The sequence below is a fragment of the Mus musculus genome, chromosome 11 (assembly GCF_000001635.26).
Source record: "Mus musculus strain C57BL/6J chromosome 11, GRCm38.p6 C57BL/6J".
Classification (NCBI taxonomy): Eukaryota; Metazoa; Chordata; class Mammalia; order Rodentia; family Muridae; genus Mus; species Mus musculus.
Genome location: NC_000077.6, coordinates 85,054,193 through 85,078,684, shown reverse-complemented (window position 1 = coordinate 85,078,684; position 24,492 = coordinate 85,054,193). Strand labels below are relative to the sequence as shown.

The following is a 24,492-nucleotide window of genomic DNA, read 5'->3' as shown; positions in this document are numbered from 1 at the left end:
ACACTTTTTTTCAACCTAGATAGTTTTCTTCTCTAAAGATTTAGTAAAACAAATACTGTAAAAGATAGGAAGTTCAGAAGAGTATATGAGGAGGGGATTTAGAGGAAGTTAGAGGGGTGAGATAGGGAGGTAAAGGTGATCATATTTTATTTCTTAAAAGGAAAGCAAAAAAATGGAAATTAATTTGTTTCTTTAGTGGGGGGGGGGGGTTGTTGAGACCAAGTTTTGTGTATCTCTGGCTGTCCAAAGGGCTGTCCTTGCTGTGTAGACCAGGCTGGCATAGAACTCACAGAGATCCTCCTGCCTGTGCCACTAAGCCTGTCTAACTTGTTTGTTTTTGAACTCTAATTGATGTATGGGATTTTTATTATCTACTCCAGGCAAGACTTCTGGATAACTTTTTAACTGCAAATGAAGTTTAAGTGTTTTAATTTAGGCAACTTTAGTTAAAATATACTAATTTAGCAGCTGGGCATGGCAGTGCATTTAATCCCAGCACTCGGGAGACAGAGGCAGGCGGATTTCTGAGTTCGAGGCCATCCTGGTCTACAGAGTGAGTTCCAGGACAGCCAGGGCTACACAGAGAAACCCTGTCTCGAAAAACCAAACCAAAACCAAAACCTAATTTAGGTTACAGAGTATTCAAGATGAGGGATAAGTGAAAATTTGAACTAATTAAGAACTTTTCTTAAAAATAAGAGAAAAATTTTTATTATTTATTTTTATTTTATGTGTATGCCTCTTTGCCTACGTGCATGTATGTGCTCCACACGTGTTCCTGGTTCCTGAAAAGCTAAAAGAAGGTTTTGGATCCTCTGAAATTGGAGTTAAGAAAATTATGAGCCACTGTGTAGGTGCTTGGAACTGACCCTGAGTCCTCTGCACAAGCAGCCTATATTCATAGTTAGTCATTCCTCAAGCACTAGGTTTACTAAAAATTGAAACAAATATAAATATAGCCTTCAGATTTCAGATATATTGTAACAAATAAAATATAATTTATAATTGGCAATTGACTGCTTTAACAAATTGATAATAATTTACAGTTAGCACATAGATTTTAACTGAAATGCAGCTGTTTTGTTTTTCAAATAATAGTTTGCTTTCCAAGTATGGGCATTTTTGTAGTGTTATTTTAGTAGCCTTTAGTTTTAGGTAGTAGATGGGGAAATGTCAACCACTAATACATTTAAAATTGTTCAGGCTCTAAGTACTTTACCTTAAAATTGTACTAAAAATCTTTTATTATTTCAATTTTAGGGTGAAAAGGTAAACTATGAAAAATTCAGAAATTGGCTTCTTCTAAACAAAGATGCTTTTACCTTCTCTCGCTGGCTGTTGTCTGGGGGTGTATATGTGACCCTCACTGATGACAGTGACACTCCTACTTTCTACCAAACTCTGGCTGGAGTCACACATTGTAAGTAATGAGATTATATTGTTTCCGTTCACCTTTAATAATTTGCCTGATAATAACAATATGCTTAAAAAGATGAAAGGGTTTTTGTCACTGTTTTTTTCTTCCAGTAAATAATCAGTGAGATGCTGGAGTATGGAAAGAATAGCCCTTTACTAATTGTCCTTAATAAAGCTGTATTACTTTCTTGAGCTGTTTGCTGCAGATTACCATATTCATTTATAAACTGAAACAAGAGAGAACTATAGTATCTAGGAGTTCCACTGGTTGAAGGGACTCCTGGTAGAGGAAGAACTCATCCTTCTCCCTGCTGTCAGGAATCCAAAGCATTCCTTACCTGTTACTGGTTTGTTGTTGTTGTTGTTGTTTGTGCTTTTGGTTTTTCAAGACAGGGTTTCTCTGTGTAGCCCTGTTTGTTCTGGAACTTGCTCTGTAGACCAGCCTGGCCTGCCTCTCCCTCCCGAGTGCTGAGATTAAAAGTGTGCACCACCATAGCCCAGGTGCCTGGCTTTTTTAAAATATGGTTTCAGGATTTTGAACTCTGGTCCTCATAACTGCACAGCAAGCATTTCACCAACTTAGTTGTCTGTCCTATCAGAAGGTTTTTTTCTTCCTTGAGTTTTTTAAATTTTATTTTGGGTGTATGGATGAGTATATGTATGTGTACCACATATGTACAGAAGCCTGCAAAGGTCAGAAGAGGCATTGGGTTCCCGGGAACCAGAGTTAGAGATGTTTACAAGCCCCACATGGGTGCTGGACACTCAACCTGGTCCTCTGTAAGAATAGCAAGCACTCTTTTTTAAAATTAATTAATTAATTAATTAATTAATTAATTAATGTATATGAGTACACTGTTGCTCTCTTCAGACATACCAGAAGAGGGCATCCCATCCCATTACAGATGGTTGTGAGCCACCATGTGGTTGCTGAGATTTGAACTCAGGACCTCTGGAAGAGCAGTCAGTGCTCTTAACCTCTGAGCCATCTCTCCAGCCCGATAGTAAGCACTCTTAACCACTGAGCTATCTCTCTCTGTCCCCTTTCCAAGGTGGTGGTAATATTATTATTCAGTCTAGTTGTTACCAGGTCTGCCCTCCCACAGTTTTTCATCCCATTCCTCCTCCCCCATCTCCAAGAGGATCTCCCCCCACCCCTTGCAGCCAGGCCTCCCCACTCTTTGGGGCCTCAAGGGCCTCAAGTCTCTCGAGGGTTAGGCACATCTTCTCCCACTGAAGCCAGACCAGGTAGTCCTCTGCTGTATATGTCAGGCGCCTTGGGCCAGCTCATTTATGCTGCCTGGTTGGTGGCTCAGTGTTTGAGAGATCACAGGGTTAGTTGAGACTGCTGGTCTTCCTGTAGGGTTGCCCTCCTCCTCAGCTTCTTCCAGCCTTTCCCTTATTCAGCCACAGAGGTCCCTGACTTCAGTCCAACGGTTGGGTATAAGTATCCGTGTCTGTCTCAGTCAGCTGCATGTTGGGCCTCTGGGAGGGCAGCCATATTAGGCTCCTGTCTGTAAGCACACTGTAGCATCAGTAATAGTGTCAGGCCTTGGGTCCTCCCTTGAGATGGATCCCAAGTTGGACCTGTTACTGGACTGCTTTTCCCTCAGTCTCTTCTTCATTTTTTGTCCCTGCAGTTCTTTTTAGACAGGAACAATTCTGGGTCAGAGTTTTTAGACTGTGGGATGGGAACCCTATCCCTCCACTTTATGCCCTGTCTTACTACTGGAGGTAGATTCTACAAGTTCCCTCTTTCCACTGTTGGGCATTTTATCTAGGGTCCCTCCCTTTGAGTCCTGAGAGTCTCTCACCTCCCGGGTCTCTGATACTTTCTAGAGGGTCCCCCCACCTGCCACCCCCTCCCCCGAGGTTGCATATTTCCATTCATTCTGCTGGCCCTCAGGACTTCTCTCCTGTCCCCCCACCCAATACCTGGTCATTTTCCCATTTTCCCCTCCCCTCTCCCACCCAGGTCCCTCCGTCCCTCTGACCCCTGTGACTGCTTTCTTCTTCCTCTCAAGTGGGATTGAGGCATCCTCACTTGGGCCCTTCAGCTTGTTCACCTTCTTGAGTTCTGTGGATTGTATCCTAGGTATTCTGTACTTTTTGGCTAATATCCACTTATTAGTGAGTAGATACCATGCACGTCCTTTTGGGTCTGAGTTACCTCAATCAGGATGATATTTTCTAGTTCCATCTATTTGCTCGCAAAACTCTTAATGCCCTCATTCTTTTTGTTTGTTTGTTTGTTTGTTTGTTTGTTTGTTTGTTTTTGAGGCAGGGTTTCTTTGTGTAGCCCTGGCTGTCCTGGAACTAACTTTATAGACCAGGCTGGCCTCGAATTCAGAAGTCTGCCTGCCTCTGTCTCCCAAGTGCTGGGACTAAAGGCGTGCGCCATCACTGCCCGGCTATTTTGAATATTTTTATATCAAAAAAATATTGTTCTTGTTAGCATTTGTCTCACTATAAAATCTGCATGTTCTATTCCCTCGTCACATCTCATATTAGAGACTTCTTTTAATAGGGGAAGGGTGTTCCAGTAACAGTAAGACCATAGACTGCCTACTAAACCTGTATCTCATTCACTACTCTCTTACTTATCTGTAATGATGTAAGGCTTGTAGCTATCCTACATAATCTCAGAAGGCCGTTGCTCCTGAGAGCAGGTTGTCTCCTCAGAAATGTTAGGACTGTGTTATTATATGAAAATACTTGAATAGTGAGCTTGGCCTTTTCCATGAGTATCTGTTCTGACATTAAAGAGCTCTTGTAGAGTTGGAGCCTTCTGCGAGGTGAGACTTAGTTAGAATGGCCCAAAGTCAGGCCAAATAGTTTAGAATGATGGGAATATGGTGTGCTGTGGTAGTCCCAGAAAGAATTGTATTTACAGGTGGATGTAGATGCATTCATGTTGAGCCATTGGAGTGTGAGTTTTGTTATACATTTATTTAACACCTACAAATAAAAGTATTGAATTTGTTGTCTCTAACTTTCATTTTTAAAAACATGAATTTTTTTAAAATTTGCATTGGTGTTTTCCTGCATGGATGTCTGTGTGAGAGTGTTGGACTCTCTGGAACTGGAGTTACAGACAGTTAGGGGCTTCCGTATGGGCGCTGCGAATTGAACTGAGGTTTCCTTGGTGTTCTTAGCTGCTAAGCCATCTCTCCAGCCCTGTTGCTATTTTTCTTAAGTAAAAACAAGATTATTGAATCTTTTCCAAAAGTTCAGTTGCCAGTTCTTATGATATTTGAGGAATTTGTAGTCTATATTCAAAAAATGAACAGTGTATGTGTGCTAGCACTAACGTGTGTTTCTAGAAAGTGGCCAGTACCACTCCCATCTCTTTCCTTCTGAATATATTGTTTCTCTCTCTCTCTCTCTCTCTCTCTCTCTCTCTCTCTCTCTCTCTCTCTCACACACACACACACACACACACACACACACACACCCTGCATCTTTATTACAAAGGGGGAAATGTATTTTTACAGAGTTAATAAAAAATTTACAAAGTTAAAATCAGTTAATGTAATTTTTCTGTGTTGAATTTTTTTCATTTGATGAATTCATTTTAAACATGTATTGGTGTTTTTGCGTGTGTGTGTGTGTGTGTGTGTGTGTGTAACTAATGTTTGCCTGGTGCCCTAGGTGTCCAGATAAGGGCATTAGAGCTCTTAAGACTGGAGTTACAGATGTGAGCCATCATGTAGGTGCTAGGAATCAAACCCAAGTCCTTCAGAATAACAGCCAGTGTTAACTGCTGAGCTATCTCTCCAACCCCATCTGTTTAAACTTCTGTATTAGATACCTATTGTGTGCTCAATACTGAGAGGTATAGGAATGTGACTATAGCTTCTGTTGTCATCATTTCTTTCAGGATCAGATATTTTATATTGCTAATTCATTACTTGAAAGAAAGCTTGGGAGAAGGCTTGATACTTTACCTAGTGTTTCTCTAAAGAAAAGAAGACAGTTTCTTTTTTATAATCATCATACCTCATCATAGAATAAACAGACATATTATTTATGAATAGAGGAGAGAAGTGACAGCTCATTTAGATATCAGGTTCCAACTCCTCTGCTTGCTAAAATTTTAGGTTATTTTTTGTTTTGTTCATGACTTAGAATAGTTTTCTTTATGAATTTTTAAAATTAGCATGCAAAGTAATACATGCTTCATTGCAGCACATTCATATCTTTATCTCACTTTTTTTTTTTTTTTTTGACCATCAACATCCAAAGCTTTTTTTATTAACAGTAAGATCCAGGGTTAGTTTTTGTAGCCTCGGCTGGCCCTTCGGCCTCTGGCATGCTCAAACTTCCAGCCCTTGGAATGAACATAGGGTTTAGTATAACTGTTTGGGGTTCCTGGGGCCTTGCCAAAATGTTGGTACACCTCTCGGCCCTTCCGAGGACTGGACAGGAACACAGTACCTCTGCCCTTGGGAGACTCCAGGGCCAGCTGGTGAGGATCTTACCCCCAGCCTTGAGGATTCCACTCAGGGCCCTGCTACTCACCCACAGTGCACACACTTGGGTACTTTCAGAATCCGCACATCATCTGTGACTGTTCCCACAAGGAAGCTTCATCTTTTGGATCATCCGGGACAGGGACAGAGGTGGCCGGTTGGTTCGGCTCATAACAACCTCTTCAGCACAACCTGATTGAAAGGTGGAGTTGGTCTGTCTGGCCAAAAACCTGTACAGCTTGACTAGCAGCCTCAGGTAGATGTCCTGGCTCTTGGGCTCCTTGCGCTGAACCTTTCGGTCCTTGTTGTGACGAATGTCAACACCCATGATGGCGCCTCCTGCTCTGCCAGGTCCTTATCTTTTACCTTTACACCTCCCTCCCATCTCTCCTCACTTCTCTCCTTCCTCCTTCCAGATAGCTCACTCCCTACTGCCATGGCAAATGGAAAAATACTGTCTTCTTGTTGTAGTTTTGACATAGGGTTTCTCTGTGTAGCCCTGGCTGTTGTGGAATTTACTCTGTAGACCAGGCTGGTCTCAAACTAAGCGATCCACATACCTTTGCTAGGATTAATGGTGTATAACACTATGCCCAGATAGGAAGCAATATTCTTAAGTAGAAGTTTTGTGTTTTAAAAACTAGTTTCCTTTCCAATGACTTTTACAGTATTGTCTCCCTAAGAGGTCATAATGTGGAGTGTATTTGCTATTTCTTTAAACTACCTCCTCACAAGTTAGATGGCCCAGCTTGATTCCTGAAATTCTCATAAAGATGGAATGAGAGAACTGGCTTCATAAAGTTGTCCTGTGCCTCACATGCACGCCTTCTACCCCCATGTATACCTACCAATAATAACATTAATAAAATTAAAGATAAAAAACCTAGGGGCTCAGTTGGTAAAGTTCTTGCTGCATAATCATGAATTCAGATACCTACCACCCATGGTAGTGCACGTCTATAATCCTAGTACTGGCGAGGCAGAGACAGGAAGATTCCCCAGAGCTCACTGTCCAGTTATTTTTGCTAAATTAATAAGTTCCAAGTTCATTGAGAGACCATATCTCAAAACATAAGATAGAAGAGGCTAATGAGATTACTCATTTGGTAAAGTACTTTCTGTACACATGTGGACACCTGAGTTGGATCCCTGGTACCCACTGAACAGACAGCTGCTGTGATATAGATCTGTAACTCTGATGTATTAGTAGAGGCAGAGACAAGTGAATTACCCAGGCTTGCCAGAAGGCTTAGCTCCAGGTTCAATGAGAGGGTTTGTCTCACAAAATAAGATCGAGAGCAACAAAGGAAGACACTTGACCTCCACCTCTGGCCTCCACATATCCATACATAGACATAGACACCTACATGCACAGCTACACACACATGCATATGCCACACACCCAAACACACGCAATTATTTTAAAACTATCTGGTAGTTTCATATATTTATATTATTTTAATCATTTTGCTACTCCTTCTCAAGTCCTGTGACTCACACCCTCCCTCTCCCATTTGAACCCTTCTGAACAACTCTCCTGCCTACTTTAAAAAAAAAGATTTATTTATTATTTATTATGTATACAGCATTCCTCCTGCAAGTGTCTATCTGCAAGCCAGAAGAGGGCATCAGATCCCATTATAGTTGGTTGTGAGCCACCATGTGGTTGCTGAGAATTTAACGTAGGACCTCTGGAAGAGCAGCTAGTACTCTTACCTCTGAGCCATCTCTCCAGCCCCTCTCCTGCCTACTTTTATGTCTGCTTTTTGCCCAATCATTGAGAGTAAGTGGAAGGTGGAGCAAGGGTAACTTATCTATGGCTGCACTACTGAAGAAATGACCCTTCTACTCAAGAATGCCTAGCTGCTAATACACTTTCTAGGGCTTCACGGGACTCTTCCCCATCTGAATGCAGTGTTGGAAGGCTCAGTCTTGTGCAGGTCTTATGCAGAGAACCACAGCTGCAGTGCGTTCATGAGAGCTATAGCTGTGTTATATCTAGAGACATCTTTTGGATACATATTTCAGTAATAGTCTTGACTTTTATAGCCTTTCCATTCTTTCCCCCATGGTATTCACTAATAGCTGTCCCAGTTAGGGCCAAGAACGCCACCATCCCCTCTTTCTCAGCGTGTTGGCCAGTATGGGTTTCTGAATTAGCTGCTGCCCACTGCAGTAAGAGGTTTCTCTGATGAAGACGGGACACAGCAGTAGTCTGTAGGTATAAACATGAATATTTAGGCTAAGGTAAGAACTTTGCAGAAGAGTATTCAATGTCCTTGATCATAAGTACCTATTGAACTCTGTTTCTTACTGTATATATGAAATAAAAGCTCAACAGATGGTTATTATTCCTTAAAGTTATTTATTGAATGTTTAAGTGAGTTTAGTTAAATTCAGGAACATTGCTATGAACAAAACAAAGTGAAAACTTTAGCTTAAGCATATTTCTAATTGGGAGAAGCAAAAATAAACAAAGGTAGGTAAACAAACTATATCAGATGTTGATAAGCATATGGAGTGGAGGAGAATCTTTGAATGTGGTAGTTTAGATGGTTTGAGGATGTGACATCTGAATAAAGTCTGAAGGAGTCTGAGATTAAGCTATTCATGTATCTCAGAGACGAATGTTGTGAAGCCTTGAAACAGAGTAATGGAAGAACCCTATTAATATTTTTTCTTTTCCCATATTTTGTGTTCTGTCTGACTTGTGCTTTTTTTTAATTTATTTTTTTATTAGATATTTTCCTTATATACATTTCAAATAACCCCATAAACCAAATTATCATGTTCTTTTTTTAAAGCCACTAAAGACATGGAGATGCAAAGAAATCTGTAAAAGAGCAAAACTGAGCTGCACATGAGTGCCCTTCTTAGTTGATGTGAAGGGATGTAAGAAATTTTCGGTCTAGAGCAGACACTGAAGTTCCAGAAAGGCTAATGAATGATAGTTCTGGCTAGGAGGTTAAGAAACCAAATTTGAGCGAAATCCTTTTCAGATTTAAATTTGAAGAAACACTGAATGGAAAGACTATCCTCTCTGCTCGTTTAGTCTCTCAATTAGAAACACTGCTGTGGCTGGATTCTGTCTAAACACTAAAAAGACATCTATGGGAGCAGTTTCCCAGGGACTAGGGGAGGACGGGTGAATAGGAGGAACACAGAGGACTCTTAGGGAAGTGTGAAATAACTCTGTGATACTACAGTAGTAGATACTATATCATTTTCCCAGACCAGTAAATACACAACACAAAAGAAGTCTAATGTAAATTGTCGACTTGGAGTGAAATTGTATCAGTGTATTTTCAGCAGTTACAAGATGTACCATGCTGGTGGGAGGGGTCACAGTCAAAGTGTGTGAGGATAAGGGTATGTGGGAAATCACTACCTTTACTCGATGTTGCTGTAAACCCAAAACTTCTCTCTAAAAAAGTAAGTCTGGGGCTGGTGAGATGGCTCAGTGGGTAAGAGTACCCGACTGCTCTTCCAAAGGTCCAGTGTTCAAGTCCCAGCAACCACATGGTGGTTCACAACCATCCGTAACAAGATCTGACGCCCTCTTCTGGTGTGTCTGAAGACAGCTACAGTGTACTTACATATAATAAATAAATAAATCTTTAAAAAAAAAAGTAAGTCTGATTTATAAAACAGAGAAAGACCTTGGGATCTTATAGTTTCAGAATATCACAGGTTTAAACTGAAACTTTGTTTCATGACTCCATGGTTCTAATGTCCAGATGTTTTATGATGTTTTACATTTTTTTACAGTCTCTAGTTTCAAAGACTTAATAAAAAGGCTTACCAAACATTTTATTTTATTTTATGATGTATTGTTATGTGTACTGATTGGTGTTTTGCCTGCATGTGTGTCTGTGTGAGGGTGTTGGATCTGCTGGAGCTGGAGTTACAGGCACTTGTGAGCCACCATGTGGATGCTGGGAATTGAACCTGGGTCCTCTGGAAGAACAGCAGTAGTGCTCTTTACCTCAGAGCCATCTGTCCAGCCCCTCAAACATTTTGGCAAATAGTCATAAGGTTGTTGATAGGATATCTGTGGCAGTAAGAGCCTAAAAGCTTCCTTTGTTTCTTACTTGTTTGTTCCATGTTCTTTTCTATAGATGTTGATTCTAACTAGTGTCTCTCTTCTATCTGAAGAATGTATTTAGCGTTCCTTTTTGTACAGTTCTTTTATTTATTTTTAGATTTATTATAAGTACACTGTAGCTGTCTTCAGACACACCACAAGAGGGCATCAGATCTCACTACAGCTCTTTGTGAGCCACCATGTGGTTGCTGGGATTTGAACTCAGGACCTCTGGAAGAACACTCAGTGCTCTTAATCAATGAGCCATCTCTCCAGCCCTTCTGTTTTTGTTAAATACTGTGTTGCTTCACAAAGCCCTCATATTTCCTGTATTTTTTAGAATGATTTTAATAGTTTTTGTTGTTGTTTTACTACTGTCTTTTTACTTTTTGCCCCTTTTTATCAGAAGATAATTTATCTTATTTTCTTTGCTAAGTTTGTAATATTTATCTTGATTTTGTTACTTTCCCCTATTCCTCTACCCAACAAGAGTTTTCTCTGTGTAGCACTAGCTCTCCTGGAACTCAGAGATGAGCCTTGAACTGCTTCCTGAGTATTGGGGTTGACAGTGTATGCCACCCACGGCCTGGTCTTGAACATTCTTGTCCTTCTTCCCTTCCTCCCTCTTTCTGCGCTAGGGCTCTAACTCAGGGCCTCACATCTGCTAGGCGTGTCACATCTCTAAGGCACTCATGAAATTGTTTTCACTACCGGCAATTTGATTATATCTTGAATTAGTGTGGTTAGGTGTGGGGGATAAGTTCTCACCAAATTTTGAAAAATTTCAGGCTGGAGAGATGGCTTGTCTCAGTAATGAGTTCCAGTCCACCCTGGGCTACATAGTTCTTAAACGCGTTTTCACGACCGGCCAGGAAGAACACAACAAACCAGAATCTTCTGCGGCAAAACTTTATTGCTTACATCTTCAGGAGCAGGAGCGCAAGCCCCCAAGCCCAAAAACGAAAGCCCCCCCCCCTTACATTTTTAGGAGCCAGAGCGCCAGCGCGCCAGAGCGCCAGTGCCAGAGCGCAAAAGCGCAAGTAAGAGAGAGAATGGCGGAAACCCCGTCCCCTTTTAAGGAGAATTATCCTTCGCCTAGGACGCATCACTCCCTGATTGGCTGCAGCCCATGGCCGAGTAAAGGCAGAGTACATGTAGTGGAAAATTACTCTTGGCACATGCGCAGATTATTTGTTTACCACTTAGAACACAGGATGTCAGCGCCATCTTGTGACGGCGAATGTGGGGGCGGCTCCCAACATCTCCCCCTTTCCTTTTAATAAGAGCAATAGGCCACCCATATTAATGAGAGTGGAGATAGAGGTCAAATCCCCAGTGTGTAGGTAAAGGAGCCATGTACAGGATTAGCTCTTAGGCTCACAGGCTTTTACCCAGAGCAACCCTGACCTGCTCCCGTGTCGTTTTGCCTGGAGAGAAGGACACTTGGACACTCAACCTTCTTGAAAGATGACATGTCTCCCTAGAATAGGCTCATATATGCCGCAGAGCCCTTCTACTGCAGTGCTTAGCCATGCAACTCTCTCGGGCTGCTGAAGCACACTCACTCTATCCCGTGCAATGAGACTAGCCTCGTGAGATGTAAGAGCTGAGTGGCCAGCGACCTATTGCCTAAGCATAGATATCAGGGGAAGCACCATGTTCTAGTACTGCAAGTGCCTGGGCAATAACCACCTTGTCTCTCTTAGTTTAGGCCTTAAGCTTACAGACCAACCAGAGAAGCAACACTAATCCACAGCAAAGTGTATCTCCAAATAATATCAATCCCACCCATTCTTTAAAGAAGGGAAATGCTGAGGAGATCCAATTGGGTAATCCTTTGGTTAGGGACAGGTCCAAGCGCGTGGAGTTGACCTGAAGTCTCAATTTCCGAAGGATCTGTTTAAATTCAGCCGTCCAATTCTGTAACATATACTGAAAAAGACTTTTTGACAAATTAGCTGCCCTAGTACTGAATGGAAGTAACACACAATCCCGGAAACTTTTGTTCACATCTCAGTTGAGCTATTTGCCATAATACATCTAGTTGTTTCTGGACAAGATCTATGAGTTGATTAACCAGCATGAGACCTCCCTGTATCTTGACATTAGCTGAGGCCTGTTTATCTATGACTGTAGTCACTGAGGCTGACAAAGTGTTAATGGTGTCAGTCGTCTGGACCTGTCCAGACAGAGCCAAGGCTGTCTGAATTAAGGCCAAACTCAGTTCCTAGTTAGTGGTAAAAAAGCAGGGGAATACTTGAGCATTATACATCACCGTCATTAGGAGTGGAAATGTCGACATTATCCCCCAACGCTGCTCTCTCTTTATTATTGACGCCCTGGACATCACCAAGACGAGGGACATCAGTATTCCCTTGGTCAGTCTGGATTTTTCGGGTGAGTCTTTCTGGTATCCAAAATGGGTTGTCTTCATTCTGTGGGAAAACACAGATAGCTCCCCTGGATCTTATCAAAATAGGATCTGGGCCATACCATTTATTATTAAGGACATTTTTCCATTTAACCATCTCATTGGGCCTATCTGGCTCTGAACAATGACGTTCAGCCGCAGTATGGCCATGAGCATTAATATTTAAAAAATTGAGTGTAAAGAGTGCCATAGACACAGACACTCTTGGTGCTCGGGGTAGAGTCTCGATTCCCCTCTTCTGTTTTATAAGATAGGCTTTGAGGGTGCGATGCGCACGCTCAACAATACCCTGTCCTTGAGGGTTGTATGGAAGTCCAGTCAGGTGGGTCACGTCCATCTGACGGCAGAACTGCTGGAATTTTTGAGACGTATAAGCTGGTCCATTATCAGTCTTAAGGAGTTTGGGTTTCCCCCAAGCACTCCATGCCTCAAGACAATGTTGAATCACATGTGAGGCTTTTTCTCCGGTTAACGGAGAAGCAAACATGATGTCAGAACATGTGTCAATGGACACATGGAGATATTGAAGTTTTCCAAAGGAAGAAACATGTGTAACATCCATTTGCCAGACCTGTAGAGGTCGAATACCGCGTGGGTTAATTTCCACATGAGGAACTGGCAAGAACTCACAGCAGCTTTGACATTGAGTAACAATGTCACGGGCTTCTTTTCTTGTCAAGGAGAAACGACTGTGTAATGTTTCAGCCGTCACATGAAAATTGTTATGAAAATTTCTTGCAGCCTCTACCGGGGATGATAGGGCAGCAGCCACCACTTTAGTGGCCTTATCTGCCAAATCATTTTTTAGAGCCATGGGGCCAGGTAGGCCTGAATGGGCTCTAACATGAGTAATATAAACAGGAAATTTTCTAGATAACAAAACTAATTGTATCTGCTGAAAAATATTGGCAACTCTACTGGAAGGCTTAATCACTCTAGCCACTTTTAAAAGATTTACTGCATTAACCACATAACAGGAATCTGACACAATATTAAGGGGTTCTAAAAAGGTTTTTAAAACTTCTAAAACCACTAAACATTCTACCACTTGAGGTGAATTTTCATTATATTGTTTGGATACCACTTTACCATTAGCCACATAGGCACCTATGCCAGTTTTTGATCTATCAGTATATACCACAATCCCATTTTTAAGTAGGTTTCTTACTGTTATTTGTGGAAACACAACAGATTGATTTTGGGCAAACTGTAAAATTGGATGTTTTGGATAATGGTTATCTATTTGTCCTGAAAAGGAGGTAACTAAAACTGCCCAATCATTAGATGTGGCTGCCAAGGTTTGAACCTGTGCAGCGGTATAAGGTATAATTAAAAGATATGGACTTTGCCCAAAGTGGGTGATTGCTGCTTTTAGGCCTTTAAGGGCAAGCTGTGTAATTGCATCAGGATACCAATCTATTATTTTAGCTGGGGATACGTTTGGATGGATCCACAACAATGGCCCATTCTGCCACAAAACTGCGGTTGGCAATTGTGCTGTCTTAAAGACACACAAACTGAAAGGCTGCGAATCCTCAATACGTTGTAATTGTGCATTCTGTAAGGCTTTTTCCACCTTTTGTAAGGCCTGGTTAGCAGCTAGAGTAAGAGCCCTAGGGGAGGAGATATGAGGATCTCCTTCTAAAATACCAAACAAAGGCCTTAACTCAGCGGAAGGAATCTTTAAAAAAGGTCTGAGCCAATTAATATCTCCCAACAGCTTTTGAAAATCATTTAAGGTATGGAGGTGATCTCTTCTTATCTCTATCTTTTGGGGCACAATCTTATCTGGGGACACCACAGAGCCCAAGAATTGTCTTGTATCAGAAATTTGGACTTTTTCTGTGGCTATCTGTAAATCCCACTGACTTAAAGTTTTAAGTAGAAAAGGATATGCCTTTTGTAGCATGGTAAGGTCTTTATGGCACAGGAGGATGTCATCCATGTAAAGGAGCAAAATTAAAGAGAGGAATTGTTCCCTCACTGGCAAAAGAGCTTCTTGCACATAAAGTTGGCACATAGTAGGACTATTGGACATTCCCTGTGGTAAGACCTTCCATTGATACCTCTTATCAGGTTCCATGTGATTAATAGAGGGGATGGTAAAGGCAAATCTGGGCCTATCCCTTGGATACAAAGGTATAGAAAAGAAACAATCTTTAATATCTATAATAATTAAATTTCAGCCACGTGGTAAGGCGGAAAGTACAGGGAGACCCCTCTGTACTGGGCCAAATAAGTTCATTTGCTCATTAATGGCTCTGAGGTCATGGAGCAGTCTCCACTTTCCTGACTTTTTCTTAATTACAAAAATTGGAGTATTTCAAGGTGAGGTAGAGGGTTCAATATGGCCTAGTTTTAATTGTTCCTCTACCAGTTGAATCACAGCTTCCAGTTTTTCAGAGGATAGGGGCCATTGAGGAACCCACACTGGATCCCCTGTTTTCCATGGTATGGGCCGTGCTGCCCCAATGGCCACTAAGGAAAACCCAGACCCTGTCTGTCTTGGTTTCCATTAGGTGAGATGGGCTCTATCCTTCCCTGTTTTTGATGTCCTAACCCTTTTCCTTCTTTATAACCCATCTTTGCCATGATATTTTTTGCTTTAGCTGAATACCCTCCCGATGGGGCGTTTTCATTGGACAAAATAAGGCCCAAATGCTGCATAATATCCCTTCTCCAGAGGTTAACCGGGAGTGGGAGCACATAAGGTATGAATTTCCCTTGCTGCCCTTCAGAGGATTCCCACGTCAAGGCAATGGAGCTTATAGTGGGACATGATTGATAACCTAGGCCCTGTAATGAATGAGATGACTCTGTGGTGGGCCATGCTTTGGGCCACCAATGTGTAGAAATTATACTTTTATCTGCTCCGGTATCAAGGATGCCTTTAAACTCTTTTCCGTTGATCTTAAGGCGGAGCTTAGGTCTATCATTCAAAGATACAACCAAATAGGCAGAATCATTTCCTGAGGAGCCCATTTTCTTTATCTCAGGTCCTGCAAATTTCTCCCTGGTATTATCAGGGAGGAGCAGCAGCTGAGCTATCCTATCTCCTTTACTAATAGAAAAAACGCCCTTAGGGCTTGAGCACAGGACCTGTATTTCAGGGGAATGTTGACAATCCATAACTCCAGGGTGGACTACTAAGCCCTGCAAGGTGAGTGAACCCCGGCCGAGAATAAGGCCCATGGTTCCCGGGGGCAAGGATGGTATAGGCTCCACTGGCACCGGCTGAATACTCATTTGAGGCATTAATAGGAAGTCGGAGGCGGCATGCAGGTCCACCCTTGTGGGTCTTCCTGGGTCGCCTCTCTGACTGCTTCCTGGGTCCTGACAAACCGGTTCCCATATCTTTGAGGGCCCTGGGACCGAGGGCCCGATGACCCGTTTTTTGGCACATAAGCTGATTGACTATCAGGTGGGGGAAGGATTCTGCCCTTTATATCCCTCACAGAGTGACACTGGTCGGCTCTATGATAACCCTTGCCACACCTAGAGCAAAGAGTGAGAGTCCCTCCCTGTTTATCTGGAGCTCTGTAATCTTTCTTAAAATGCCCAGGCTTTCCGCAGTTAAAACATGTCCTCTGATCATTTCTGCCCATGGAGCGGTTTTGGGATTGAAGGATGGCAGCCGCTAAACCTGCATTGCTGAGAGGTCCCCCAAGCTCTCGACAAACCCTGAGCCAGTCTTGTAAGCCTTCGTTCTTTCTTGGGGCTATGGCCGCTCGGCACTCCTTTGTGGCTTGCTCATAGATGAGCTGTTCTATCAGAGGCGCAGCTTGCTCTGACTCTCCAAAAATACGCTCTGCTGCCTCTGTCATTCTGGCCACAAAATCTGAGAAGGACTCCTGAGGTCCCTGGACTATCTTTGTTAATTGCCCAGTGGCTTCACCTGCTCGGGAGAGCGCCTTCCAGGCCCTAATAGCCGTGGAGGAAATTTGGGCATAAGCTCCCCAATGGTAGTTTGTCTGATCAGCAGAATAAGCTCCCTGACCCATTAACAAGTCAAAAGTCCAATCTCTCTGTTCTGGAGTCAAAGCAGCTGCGTTTGCTCGGGCCTGCGCTTGTGCAGCTTCGTGCCAAAGCGCTCTCAATTCCATATACTTGCCCATACTAGGGAGAGCGGCTTTTACAATCGTTTGTCAGTCGGCAGGAGTTAGTGCCATGCCGGCAAGCCTGTCTAACTGCACCAAGGTAAAATTAGCATTGGTTCCGTATTTACGGATCGACTCGGCGAGTTCTTTAATCTGCACGTATTATACCGGAGCGTGGACACGCCCACCCTCGGCTCCTTCAAAGACCGGAAATGCCTGTTGTATTTTCTTTTGTTCCTCTCTGGGAATGAATGAGTCTGCGCATTGCCTCTCTGCGCATTGTCTCTCTGCGCATTGCCTCTCAGCACCAACTCTTAAACGCGTTTTCACGACCGGCCAGGAAGAACACAACAAACCAGAATCTTCTGCGGCAAAACTTTATTGCTTACATCTTCAGGAGCAGGAGCGCAAGCCCCTAAGCCCAAAAACGAAAGCCCCCCCCCCCCCCCCGCTTACATTTTTAGGAGCCAGAGTGCCAGCGCGCCAGAGCGCCAGTGCCAGAGCGCAAAAGCGCAAGTAAGAGAGAGAATGGCGGAAACCCCGTCCCCTTTTAAGGAGAATTATCCTTCGCCTAGGACGCATCACTCCCTGATTGGCTGCAGCCCATGGCCGAGTAAAGGCAGAGTACATGTAGTGGAAAATTACTCTTGGCACATGCGCAGATTATTTGTTTACCACTTAGAACACAGGATGTCAGCGCCATCTTGTGACGGCGAATGTGGGGGCGGCTCCCAACACATAGTGAGATCCTGTCTCAAAGACAAAAACAAAAACAAAACAAACAAAAAACCCAAAACACTTAAGAGACTGAGGCAGGATCATTGTGAGTTTGAAGCCAGATTGCTGCATACCAAGTTTCTGTCTCCAAAGAAAATTTTCAACTATAAATATTTCTAATACTTTCTTCCTGTTTTTGGTTCCTTCATAGTTGTATCTATGTTTGATATTTCCTTATAGTCACTTTAGTTCTGATGAGTTACTAAGCCTGTTTTCTCTTTGTTCTTTCATTAGAATAGTTTCTGTGATCCAGTGTTCATGTTTTCTCATCTCTCCCTTTGTCTAGTCCCTAATCTGCTGAGTCTTCTAATGGGTATATTTTAATTTTAAATGTTATTTTTCATCTTTGTTAGTTCCAAGTGGTTCATGCTTTATAGTTGCCATGTCTTACCTCAGTATATTTCTTTAATTCTGTTTTTTTTTTTTTTTTTTTTTGCTTTTCTTTTGGGGGATGGAGGGGGAGGAGTGTTGTTTTTTCTCAAGACAGTTTTTCTGTGTAGCCCTGGCTACCCTGGAACTTTGTAGACCAGTCTGTCCTGGAACTCATACATTGACTGAGGCTGGTCTCAAACTCAGATATCCACCTGTCTCTACCTCCCCAATGGTGAGATCAAAGATGTACACCACCACTGTCCAGCTAATTATAGATATTTATAACTCATAGTTCTTAAGCCTTGTCTAGTTCTATTGTCTCTTATTTTTTTGGCCTTTGTGTTGATTGTGTCATATCTTCTTACTTTTTTCATTATTTCCTTTATATATTCTCTCTCTCTCTCTCTCTCTCTCTCTCTCTCTCTCTGTGTGTGTGTGTGTGTGCGCGTTGTATGTGTGGAGGTCAAAGGAAAGCTTGTGGGAATTCCTTCCTCTCTTTACACTATGTGGATTCCCAGATCAAATTCAGGTTGTCAGACTTGGTGGTAAGTAAGCTCCTTTACCTGCTGAGCCATCTGCTGGCCCTCTTTCTTTCACGTGTTGTTCTCCCCCCCCCCCCCATGCTAGACATTGTGAAAGCTGTGTGGTATCTCCCCAGCTGCCTACATGCTGGATTTTTTTCTTTGAGTTTCTAGGCAAGCTTCAGTGGGTTTCACTCTGTATAACACAAATTAGCTGCCAAAACAACATGCAGTTGTTCAGGTTTCTGGAATTCTATGCATAACTTTTTTTCTATCACTTTCTCCTCCAACTTTTCAGCTACTTCAACCTCCCTGCAGTGACCTCCATTGGTAACAGAGTGCAATCTCTGAATAGAAACTCCTTACCTTTTGCCTCCTTGAAAATGTAGGCACAGGCAAAAGCAGGACAGTAGACATGCTCACCTGATAGTGATCTTGATCTCAGGATTGAAGTCCTGCACTGCCTGTTCTCCAGTTTCTGTGACTGCTTGATTTATATAGTTGTATAAATAGTTTCTAGCCATTTATGGCCAGAGGACAAGTCTGATGCCAGTTGCTGTTTCATTATGCCCCAAAGGGGACAGTCCCAGAGTTATATTTTAGTATGATAACTTTGAGTACCATGCTTCACTGAGAATAAAATATCTTCATGCTTCCTAAATTTTACTTTAATTGCTTGGGAGGGAGACAAACATTTAAAATGATTATTCACCAGGAGTGATGGCATGTGCCTTTAATCCCAGCATTTGGGAAGCAGAGGCAGGCAGGTGTCTCTGAGTTTGAGGCCATCCTGTTCTACAAAGGGAGTTCCAGGACAGCCAGGGCTGTTATACAGAAAGATCCTATCTCAAAAGCCAAAAGGCCAAAAAAAGGAAAAATGTAACCACACTTGGAGTTTGTCTCTATTCATATTCATCCTTTCATGATTTTACTGTTTGTTATCATGCATATTATGTTAGCTGTGTGAATTAAATCTGGTCCCTGCTCTTCTTATAGTTACTCTCTAACCAGGAGAGAAGATATGCATACAAAATTTAAATCTAAGGTGGAGGTTGAAAATGACTAGAATAAATTAGTAGTATATGATTTTAGATTTTAGCAATCTGCTTAATGGGAAATAATGTGGGTTTTGGTAATAATTGGTTTTAGTAGTTGAATTGAGAATATATGCCCTTAAAAGATATATATATTCAGGATAAACTAACGGGCCAAAAGGGCATTTTGAGTTTATAATCTTGTTTGATTTGATTCTTAGTGGAAGAGTCAGACATCATCGATCTGGAGAAACGGTATTGGCTACTGAAGGCCCAATCCCGAACTGGACGTTTTGACTTAGAGACCTTTGGTCCATTGGTTTCACCACCTATTCGCCCTTCTCTGAGTGAAGGTAGGAAATGTTCCTTGTTTTTTTTATTTTGGTTTTGGTTTTGTTTTTTTTTTTTAAACAAGCAAAACCCAAATGTCCATTCGGTAAGTAAATAGACTAAATCAAGTAAATAAATTGAATCAATCTTATTTCTAACCAAAACAGATTTAACTCTGACAAACTATATTCCTGTAGATTTCATAGCTCTTTGCTTAATAGTGTAGTGATGAGGTCATTGTCTTTAGTTTCATATTTTACTTTTGTGGCCTTGCCTGAGTCAGTTAGTCCTGTGTACCTGAATGTCCTTCCTACGATTGATGTACGTAGGTATCAGTAGTATGACAGTGCTCTACTAAGGAGTGCCACTGGGTAGGATTGTGCAAAGGGCGGGCGAGCTCCAGGTCTCCTCAGGTGATCTGTTTCTTCCTCAGCCACCTGTTTTTCATTCACATAAGACTTCACTGGTGCTCCCTCCCCTAAAAAGAAAATGGAAGGTTCTAGATAAGAGTATCTCTCCCTAGTCATGTTCCTAGGAAAAAGCATACTTTGCCCTTTCTGCAACTTCATCTCACTAAGCTATGAGAAATCATTTACATTGTAAAGTCAATAAAACTTAAGTCAATTTTAAAAAAAAAGAGAGAGTATCTCTGTGATCTGGTATAGATATCTTCAGTATGTGTTTTTTTCCCTTTTAAAAATAAAGACTATTGGGTGTTGAGGCACACACATTTAACCCCAGCACTGCAAGCATATCTCTGAATTTGAGAAACCCTGTTTTGAAAAGCCAAAATAATAAAAAATAAATAAAAGAATAAAATAAAAGAATATAAAGAAGCATTGTGGATGACACTGTTAAACATCATATTTGAAATCTGAATGCTTCGGTTTTGCTTTTGATTATTACGTGGTTTTTGGCCTTTGACTTTTTTTTTCTTTAGACTTATTGTTTTGCCTGAATATATGTGTATGTGCTCCATGTGCATGCCTGGGCCTTTGAGATGGGATCCCCTGAAACTGGAGTTACAGATGGTTGTAGCCACCATGTAGGTGCTGAGAAGTAAATCTGAGTCCTCTGTAAGAACACAGTGCTATAACCAGTTGAGCCATCTCTCTAGCCTAGTTTATTGCTTAAGGTTTTGGACTTTTCTTGGGAAATTTATCTTTCTAATTTTATTACTTTGTTTTTGTTTTCATTTTCTTGTTTTTGTTTTCTGTGTATAGGTATTTTGTCTACATGTATATATGTGCACCATGAATGTTCCTGGTGCCTTCACAAAGGCCATTAGGAGGACCTTAGGTTCCCTAGGACTGGACTTAAACATGGTAGTTATGAGCTACCATGTGAGTGCTGGGACACAAGCCCAAGTCTTCCAGAAGTGCATTCAGTGCTTTTAACTGCTGAGTCATCTCTCTAACTCAGTTTTGTTTTTGAGACAGCATCTCATACAACATAAACTCACTTCAAACTCAATAACTAGCTAAGGTGATCTTTAATTCTGTCTCCGCAAGTGCTAGGATTATAAGCATGTACCACTGTGCCTGGCTTAGTTCTCTAATACTGAAACTGAGACAGTAAAAGTTAAATAGATTCTTGAAACATAGGATCTATTTTTTTTTAAATACCCAGGATATTTCAATAGTAGTCCTTAGTGGAGCTAGAACACATAGCATTCTGGGTTGGTTTCTCTCTTTCTCTCTTTCTTTCTTTCTTTCTTTCTTTCTTTCTTTCTTTCTTTCTTTCTTTCTTTCTTTCTTTCTTTCTTTCTTTCTCTCTTCCTTTCTCTCTCTCCCCTCCCCTCCCTTTCTCTATCCTCTTTTTTTTTACTCTGTGTGTGTGTGTGTATGAGAGAGAGAGAGGAGAGAGAGAGAGAGAGAGAGAGAGAGAGGGAGAGGGAGAGAGAGATGTGTTTGCATCTTCACATGAGCATATGCACACACGTGTATGGAGCACGTATGGCGCTTAGAGGACAGCTTGAGAGCAGGTTCTCTTCTTCCACAATGTGGATTTCAGGAATCTAATTAAGTCGTCTGGCAGCCTCAGCCTGCTCAGACATCTTTCTGGCAAGTACCCGGGTTTCTACCTGTTCAACAATGAAGTTCTATTTTTATCTTTTGGGAATTAGGTGGTTGGTGTGGTGGATTGTTGGTGTTCTTGGAGAGAGTGGAAGTGGAGAAAGATTGGCTGATTAATATACATTGTTTACATGTATGAAATTGTCAAAAAGTAAGATAAATTAAATTCTAATAGAAAAAAGAATTGGGATGTTTGTACATAATTTTATTTGAAAAAGTCCATAGTTTACTTAAAAAAATGAAAAATCACAAGATGAAATTTTAAGTCCCTGTCTTCTTCTTAAATTTAAAATACTTACATGTGAAAGATTAAGTTTTACAAAAATGGTACTGTAGTAGAGTTTCTAACAGTAATTTATTTCTTTTTCCAGGAAAAGTTTTATGAAAGTTTATTAATGATGCAGTAATATATATTTGAATATTCACATTATAAGCTCAATTTTCTCCTTTTGCCATATTCTTCTGTCTTTATATGGATAATTGTTACACTATTTCTGACCTTTCTGGATACTTAATTTTCATTTGTCATCTTTGAAAAACGAGGTGTCGTTAAGCTTTTGGATAATTTGTACTAGAGAAAGTAAAAATAGACATAAGCAAACATTAAAGGAGTGTAGTATATTCTGCTGGAGGAGTGAGTTTCGGTTGTAATTATACTACAGGAAAAAAGAAATGTTTCCTTAGAAAATTAGAAGCTTTTTGGTTATGTTTTGTTTTTTGTTTTTGTTTTTTTTAATGTAGTCACTTGTCTTAGTGTTTTATTGCTGTGAAAGACACTATGGCAACAGCAACTCTTAAAAAGGCAAACATTTCATTGGGGTTGGCTTATAGTTTCACAGGTTTAGTCCATTATCATGGGAGGAAGCGTGACAGACATGGTGCTGTAGCTGAGACTTCTTTCTACATCTTGATCCACTGGAAGCAGAAGAGGACTGTGTGACACATTGGCCATAGCTTGGACATAAGAGACCTCAAAGGCCATCCCCATAGTAACACAGTGACATAGTGGCAAGGCCACACCTGCTAATAGTGTCATTCCCTATGAACCAAGCATTTAAATGCATGAGTCTGAGGATCATTCCTATTCAAAACACTACACCACTTTATAAGAGACATTCTTGACTTCATAAACGTGTTAACATAACATTAGAAAGTTTGTTGACTATGATTCATAGTATCTATTATTATTATTATTATTATAGGATTATTTAATGCTTTTGATGAAAATCGTGACAATCACATAGACTTCAAGGAGATATCCTGTGGGTTATCAGCCTGCTGCAGGGGCCCCCTGGCTGAAAGACAAAAATGTAAGTGTGATAAACAGTGTCTGTAAAGTGTCAGGTTATGATATTATGTAAAGACAGAATTAGCTATTATCCATTTAACATCATTTGTGGATTAAGGATTGAGTTTCTTAACTCTCAGGTTGTCAAATAATGACCTGATAATTGGTGATTTGTGAGTTAAGTCTAAGGAAGCATCAACCTAGTTTGGATTCTTTTAAGTTGCTAATATAATTGGTTTTCTTGGAAAAATCTGTAATTCATAATAAATTTTGATAAATGGGGAAACAGTTTTTTCGGGTCCGGGTCTTTTTTTTTTTTTTTCCCCAGTTTTTTCGAGACAGGGTTTCTCTGTATAGCCCTGGCTGTCCTGGAACTCACTCTGTAGACCAGGCTGTTCTCGAACTCAGAAATCTGCCTGCCTCTGCCTCTCAAGCGCTGGGATTAAAGGCGTGCGCCACCTCACCCGGCCCAGGCTGGTCTTGAACTCAAGAGATCTACCACTCCCTGCCTTCCTGAATCCTGTGATTAAAGGTGTACAAATCTAGGTTTCTTTTTTTATTCATTATTCCAAACTGGTTAAATATCTGTATTTATTTGTTTGCTTTGTTGAAATGGGGTCTTAACTATGTAGCTCAGAGTAACCTTGAACTCATAAAAATCCACCTGCTTCCCAAGTACTGGGATTAAAGGCATATATCAACACACCCAGCAAAATTCTTTTCATTGAAATTTAATGTCTGTAAGGAAATTAAAACCTCTTTTGTTCACTTGATGTTAATTATTGCCTTTCAAAATTTAAAGCTTTGGGTCAATGAAGTGACTCATTGGGTAAGAGAGCTTGCCACCAAGTCAGACAACTTGCATTGGATCAGAGGGAACCCCCACATTGTAGAGAGAGAGGATTGACTCACACAGGTGTCCTCAGACTTTCGTGTACACTCAAATATACACACTAAGTAAATACATGTAATTGAAAATAGTTTTTTAATTTTAAATCATCTTTGGTGTTTTGTTTTTGCTGGTCAACAAGAAATTAATAAACCAGAGTGATTTATTTAGAGTTAGTTAATTATATAGTAATTGTCTCTTTCCATATAAAGTTTGTCCATAAACTTTACTAAGGAATTGAGATTACACTTGATAAAAATAATATTATATGTAAATTATATTCTTTAGACAGATAAAATAGAAGTTGGGAGTCTTATTCTCAATGCAGATGGAATTTTAAGCATAGGAGAAAAAAGTCTTCAGTGATGAGTCTTGAGTGAGAAACTAACTTAAGGGGATACAGCTGACTAAGTGCAAAGACTAACTTAAGGGAGGGCATGTAGCTGAGAGCAAAAAAAGGCATGTGCATAGCATGTCCAAGGCTTAGGTTTAATTCAGCAGCACCAGGGAGAAGAGAGAAATTCAAAGATGTGTTTTGCCTCTTGAAAATCTGTAAGGTAACGTTTCTTATAGAATGACTTCGCCCTTTCTTTCTAGTATATAAGAAAGGTAGCTCTGGATTTGGCTGATGGAGAGATAGTCATGAGGTCTGTTCACAATTCTACATGTTACAATAATGGTAATAATATAATGCTAATATATAGTA

At 41.0% G+C, this 24,492-nt stretch overlaps 1 protein-coding gene and 1 pseudogene across 5 annotated transcripts in view; one reads left to right on the top strand and one right to left on the bottom strand.

The window, feature by feature from the left end:
* The window catches only part of Usp32 (ubiquitin specific peptidase 32), a 155,845-nt gene that overhangs the window by 61,597 nt on the left and 69,756 nt on the right, over positions 1-24,492 (top strand). For all 5 annotated transcript variants that reach the window (XM_030245970.1, XM_030245969.1, XM_011248990.1 and 2 more), the window contains exons 5-7: positions 1,261-1,420; positions 19,426-19,557; positions 22,812-22,919. In XM_030245970.1, coding sequence (XP_030101830.1) covers positions 1,261-1,420; positions 19,426-19,557; positions 22,812-22,919 — 400 coding nt within the window. The remainder of the gene's footprint in view (positions 1-1,260; positions 1,421-19,425; positions 19,558-22,811; positions 22,920-24,492) is intronic.
* Gm9365 (predicted gene 9365) lies at positions 5,645-6,243 on the bottom strand (annotated as a pseudogene).